The sequence below is a fragment of the Dreissena polymorpha genome, chromosome 3, assembly GCF_020536995.1.
Source record: "Dreissena polymorpha isolate Duluth1 chromosome 3, UMN_Dpol_1.0, whole genome shotgun sequence".
Lineage (NCBI taxonomy): Eukaryota > Metazoa > Mollusca > Bivalvia > Myida > Dreissenidae > Dreissena > Dreissena polymorpha.
The window spans coordinates 39,527,291-39,534,395 of NC_068357.1; the positions used below are offsets into that span (position 1 = coordinate 39,527,291).

General features: G+C 34.1%; 1 protein-coding gene across 1 annotated transcript in view; it reads right to left on the reverse strand.

Moving 5' to 3' along the window:
• Nucleotides 1–4,506: 4,506 nt before the first annotated feature.
• LOC127872164 (visual system homeobox 1-like) overlaps nucleotides 4,507–7,105 on the reverse strand; it is an 8,091-nt gene continuing 5,492 nt past the window's right edge. Inside the window, exon 3 of the mRNA XM_052415495.1 lies at nucleotides 4,507–5,122. Within this exon, the coding sequence (XP_052271455.1) occupies nucleotides 4,763–5,122 (360 nt within the window). The 3' untranslated portion in view covers nucleotides 4,507–4,762. The remainder of the gene's footprint in view (nucleotides 5,123–7,105) is intronic.

Below are 7,105 nucleotides of genomic sequence, written 5' to 3' on the forward strand. Positions count from 1 at the left end.
AAACTTCAAAATATGCCAAAATCTGTGAAAAGGCCCCTTTAATAACAGTTTGAAAACGTTAATTTTAAATAAGTTATATTCAATCCATTTTATGTTTATACATCAATGAAATAACTATGCATTTTCTGTATTGTATTTGACATTTGTCGTGATTCTGTAAATAAATTGCGAATGAAAACGTGTATAAGTAACGTTTAACGCGATCATGGGTGTAAAGAAAACGAATTATTTCGAACCTGCCATGTGTAAACGTTATAGCGAGTATAGTATATAAACAGCATAATAGCCATACGACATCTATGAAACTCTCTCTTATGCGTGCTTTCTCATTTTGCATATTTAATAAAATTTTCAATTAGAAATTACAGAGTCACCTCAGTGCACATACTATGTTTGATAATTAATTCGTTTGTTGGATATTGTTTGCTGTTTTGAACACATATTAGGTCAAATCGCGGAGATTTGGTTAACCTTACCATGTGTTCATGGGAGAACTCACGTATTCAAGTCGTATTCGACTATGTGCTCATACCTACTTTCGGGAATCATCATGAAATTATTGCCGAACTTAACGAACAAACATGCCTAAGCTTATTGAATTAGAGAAAAAAACAATAATCAAAAGAGAAAAATGATATGTTCATGCACAAGGGCATGTGCAATCATGTCCGTACACTTAACATCATTAACTTAGGAAAGGAAACAACGAAAAATAAAGTTTGGTATGATATACATGTGAAATTAAAGAGCATGGTGTAATTAAAGTGCATGTCAAGTTTTGAATATATCTGCTACGTAACGTAATGTTATAACCCACAAACGTTTTACTGTAACAGAACTTTTTTTTTAAGATAAGTGGTACAAAAAATACACGTCGAATATCTTTTTAAAGATATTTCTTGTAATATTTGATCGAGAATGTAACCCATCCTCCCAGTTTCGCTGAATGGGTCAAGTTCCCCACTGGTACTACTTCCCCGTACCCCCCTTTCTTTTTTCGTACCCAAAATGTGTCATACCCATTTTTTTCGTACCCAATTTTTTTCGTACCCACATTTTTTCGTATCCAAATGTTTTTTCGTACCCAATTTATTTAGTAACCAAATTTTGCTTCGTACCCATTTTTGTGGCATATTTTTTGTACAATAAAATTCGTACATTTTGTTTTCGCATCCAAATTTTCGTACCCACATATACAATTGTGGTGATGTAGATAGACTCAAATTGATGCTTTCATATCCATCCTCTTCAAAAGCATCGTCACACCAGTACTGTCAGTACTTTGATTCATAAGTGTAGCCAATACCATACAATTATGTGAAATTCGTTTGAACAGGTTAATTGATTCTATTACTATGCTGGTGTTGTTTTAAAACGGACTTGCATGGATGGATGGTTTAAATTTTTTATCAGGTGATGATAAGTTCCTCATTCTCACAAGCAGCGTGGAATCTTGTACATAGCATTAATATTTAATAATAGCGTGATCAGCTTCATTTGCCACAGTTGATTGTTTTTTTGCCGATTCATACTTTCGTCTTCGACACTGTAACGTTAGCGGTCACGGTAAACAATTGAAAAGGTGCCGGGAAATATGAGCCTTGTTCTGAGAAAACTGGGCTTAATTCATGTGCGTAAAGTGTCATCCCAGATTAGCCTGTTCAGTCCGCACAGGCTAATCAGGGGCGACACTTTCCGCCAAAATTGGATTTTTGCTAAAAAGAGACTTCATTTAAACGAAAAATGTCATAAAAGCGGAAAGCGTCGTCCCTGATTAGACTGTGCGGACTGTACAGACTAATCTGGGACGACACTTTACACTCATGCATTATGCCCAGTTTTCTCTGAACACGACTCATGTTCGTGTTCCTAGCTTATTCACGATGGTTGATAATATCAGCATCAGCTGGAATCTAGTGGTAATCTAGACAGATAGGTATCGTCTCATGCACGACGGTTACATTACTGCATGAAACGAGCATGCTGCTGATAAGGTCTCTGTAAACGGGTGCATCGCGCACCATACAAATTAAATATTCATTGATTATTAGTCATTGACGCAGTAAAATAGCAACAACGTTGCATATTAAGTATTTAAAAAATATTCGGCTAACTCAGTGCAATTAAAGCCTGTGCATTCTGTATTGTAATTACCGGTAATTGTTGCACATTCGTTGTGAGTATTTGTATCGATACTTGTTTTGCATATTATATACCTGCGGAGTAGCGGCTATGGTGTGCGCCTAGCGACCGGAAGGTAACGGGATCGATCTCCACTTCGGGAGCGTTCTTTCGATCTCCCGTAAAGAAAATACTGGTTCTACACACGAAACTGACGAGCTTCTTAACGAGTCCGAGGCTTTTAATGCAATAAATCTTCTATTTTATTAGTAGATTGAAAAAGATGTGTATTAAGTATCATATTCTTCAGACGTCTGGCCCAGCTACACAACTATAATGTTTGTCTGTTTGGAAATAGACGTTGTCGGTTCAAAATACTTTAACATGTTTTATATTAGTTTTTTTTACTTTTTTAGTATGTCGCCTAGTCCGGTTATTTTTACACCACATTAGTTGATAGTATTATATATTTTTATATGAAACAATTAGCAATTCGGAAATTGTGTGTGAAATAATAATGGAGTAGGTATTAATGTTGATTTATAACTTATGAGTGTTGTATGGAACCCATTTATGCCTAGCGTCTAGAAAAAAAGGCCTTGGCAAAAATTTTGACCCACTCCAGTTGAGACGCCGCATGATTCTTCGTCTGATCATGGTCTGTGCTGTTTGCTGAACGGAATTTACGTAAGAAATATTCTAAATATAGAAATAAATTTATACAAGACATCCCGAATGTTGGAAATACATTGATCCAATTTAGAAGGACGGGAGAGTCTACTAGGCATAAATGGGTTAAAAATGTAGTCCGTATGGTACATATTATGTTGACTGCCCTCGTAGCTTGTACATACAACTACGCGTCATTTCAACTTTGGTTGCGTTTACACATATAAAGCGATGGTGCGAACATTATTTCGATTTTGGAATAATCAGGAAAATATGTAGACAATCACAATTATAACAATAGTTTGCATTGTTGTGATAAGGTTATGGACTTCTTTCTGTGTGGTTGTAAATTTCTAACTTTGTTTTCGTTTATATGAATGGAGATCCGCGAGTTTAACGGTATTTTAGACTCGTGAATATTGTCCTACGAACATAAATCCAAACATATCGTCTATTTATCTGTAAACAGGAGGTATATCGATTTAATTCCATCTAGACGACGTTAATTGAGCAACGCATTTAGTTGAACCTTTGTTTTTTTCTTTGGAATGGTGATATTAGTCTAGTTTATTATCATGTTGACATTTGCGAATAAAACGTGACATCTGTCTCAGACTGGATTATGTGTTCGTCCCTGAAAACAACTTAATGAAACAGTGAATGAAATTTAAAGGTCGACAACGCCGCTTTCTTTTTTCACTTTACCATGCTTTATTAAATTGGATGCGCTTTTCAGAAGCATCAAAGTATGTGTTCTTTTTCATAAAAGCATACTGTGTTCGGTACAAGTTTAATGAAAATTAAACTTTAAAATAAATTGAGTATGTTAATTATTTTTTTTTAAATAAATATTATACAATTCTAGAAATCTAAGAAATCTAGTGTGTTCGGTACTTCGGTAATTATCAAAACTAGTATGGGAGATTTTATAACACTGACAAAGTTTTAACTTTATGCTTCAAAATGAATAAAAATGTTTAAAAAACGAAAGGTACATAGACTTTTGCGAGCTAGTTTTTACAATAACGAGCCATTTATATACGTTCATCAAATATCGTTTGAAGCGCAAAAAAAATCGCAAGGAATCTTATGATTTACAAAACTTAGCAGTTGACGGTGTAACGCTTGATCTGCATGTAAAGCATGTTAGTATTCTCCAGCAAAATAACGTCATACATATATATTCCGCATTCTGCATTTGACGGAAAATATTGGACAATTTTCATTGCAAAATAACGTTTTATCATAACTCATTATAATATACATGTTAGCTGGAACCCGTTTCCATGATTATAAAAAAATCATTCTAAAACTTGGTCAGAAAGTTAGGTTGTGACCAACAACACCTTTTTCGTACTAATATTGACTTCGTAATCAGTTCATGCTCTATAGATTGTTGATGGTAATACGACAATGAAACACAATGCAAACGTCGCGTATGATATCAATATTTATTCATTATCATAATCATAATTTAATTTAATTTCTTATTGTTTAATAACAATATGTCATTTCGTCGACTGCAAATACGTATAAAACGTATCTGTTAAAGGTGATTTCTTCTATAGGAGATAACAATACCTGGTAAAATCAATGAACACTTTAGTATACCCAGTCAGATCAAGTAATGTACACAATAAAAGGACCACATTCTACCAACGAGTATATATCTAAATTCATCATCATAAATAACATATATACATATCACATTCAAATAGAATTATTTAGAAACGTAAGTCTAATTTATGCGTCAATTAGCCTCTGCAGTATTCTGAGCGAGAGTTTGCTACGCACAGCCTGACCGGCCGCGGATACACATGCTTAGTTCCCGTCACTGGCACCTTTGCACTGTGCTACTGAACTGAACCAGCAAACTGCGTATTTTCGCGCTTCGCGACCTGGATTGGCCGACCGTGAGTATTCAAACCAGGGGAGAAAATCGAAAACCAAAACCAACGGCAGTGGTTGGTTCTCAAGAAGACGATCCCTCACGTGATCGATCATGTGACAAATCTTGCTCGTCACCGGAAGCGGGGTTGCAGTCTAAATTCGACGGACTAGATGGACTCGACACGTCACTTTCACAATAACTGTCATTCCGGTTGCCCTTGGAGGAATAGGAAATCTCTGAGACGGCGGTAGCCTCGTTATCGGACGCGATTTCTCGATCCTCGCAGACATCAACGTGCACGCGTTCCGATTCCTGCGCAGCAGACGACGACAAACCGGAAGTTGCGTGCGACGGTTTTCTCTTCGTCTCTTCAGATCGCCTGGCAGCCTCCTCCTCTCGTTTTGTCTTGCGCCATTTTGCACGACGATTTTTGAACCAAACCTAAAACAAAAATAAATAAATACTTTGAAAACACGTTCGACAATCTTTAGGCAACTGATTGTGTGAGTGTAATTTCGTAAAACAAAATCGTTTGAATGTTATTACTTTAAGAACAATAATTTGCATGGCAAACAAAGCGTAATTTAATTAACATCCCTAGATGGCAATTATTTACGGTTAAGTATTTTTTTATATTGTTTTGCTCAAGTGCGCTTTGTCGACGAATGGATATTTTTTGTTACAACACTTAAATTCGATTATTTATTAATATCAAAGGAGAGATTAATCGGATAGCGAAGCGAGCGCTGAATGGTAAAACTAAAATGCATATTTTAAATCTAACATGTGTCACGAGTTTAAATTTTAGTCACCTATGAAATGCACCGCAGACTAATAATATGCAACAACAAGTATTAAAATTCATAATTAAATCCGTTTAATGAAGTAAATAATAAACCCACAGCCTTAAAAGCGATATTTATGTCTGCGCATGCTATAATGTTAAATTAAATATCCTCCTTATGTGTTTAAAACACGTTAAACATTAAACGGGGCAAATACGTAGAAATTTCTGGTATTCATACGCATTCAGCGACTTCATGTATGGGTTAATTGAATTCTAGTTAAAAAAACTCAATGTAATCCTTGCAACATTAAATGCACTTTTAATAATTGTATAATAATCAAAAAACTATTTTAATCCAAATGTTTCAGTTCTAAGTAAATTATAATGATTTTTATATTATTTTATTTTAGTTTATTTGATGTGATGAATATTCAATTTATGTTCACTATAAATACATGGAATATATACTATCAATAAGTGCTACTATTGTCTGCATTTAAATAATTATATATGGTTGAATAATTATAAGCAGAATAAAAGGAACATAAGAATAAAATACTAGGAAACGACAAAACAAAACATTTGCAGTTGTTAGTTTTCTCTTAAATTTCGACCGACGTTTAGTGGTTTTAAATTATATTATTTATCATTTATATTGCGACATTTCGTGTAAGATATTTAAAGAATTGTGTGTCATTGACTTTGTGTAACTACAACTTTATCATCAGCAATAAATTTAATCGATGAACGATAATCGAGATAATCGAGTTACATTCAGGACTTTTGCTTTATCAAAATGAACCGTTTTCTTTGAAATTGAAGCAGATCAGCTCGAGCATTATTAACCTAATTCACCGTAGGCGAGTTTTATGGGTTTAATAGGTATTAAGCAATGTAGATGATGATATCTTAAGATGCTAAGATATGCTCGGGTGATTAGACTTTCCACAACTATGTGTAATCATTAGTACAGTCGCTGTGCGTGACAGGTGAAACTGTTTTCAGAATAGATGCGAGCTTTTAATTGAAGATATTTTTATATGTTTCATCTATATCTAAGTTTAATGTTAACACAAACCATTTGTATATATATTCGATATCACATAATGTAATTTTTGAGTAAACGCAAAAGAAATATGTTTTTATTTACTTTGTATTATTTTGATATATTAAATAGTTAAGTTCCAACCTTGTATAATGAAGCACATCGACATACGTTTCAATAATGCACAGAATATCTCTTTCATTAATGTTTGAATGCTTAATTATTTTATTTTTTTGCTTTCGTATACAAAGAAAACATTCTCAGAGACAACTGCGTTCAAAAATATTAATGGAAACACTATTATCGTTCTGCCGGATGCAAAGATCGTGTAAAATATTGTTAAAACATTTGCCAAGTCGCTTGAAATAAAAAGTCTCTTGTAACATATTTATATAAAATTCAAAAGCACTAATATTTAATAGCATATTTGTTCAATGAAAAAGTATTTCACTGAACACCGCAAACGAAACCTTCAATTGAGTCGTGTTCTGAGAAAACTGGGCATAATGCATGTGCGTAAAGTGTCGTCCCAGATTAGCCTGTGCAGTCCGCATAGGCTAATCAGGGACGACCCTTTCCACCTAAATTCGAT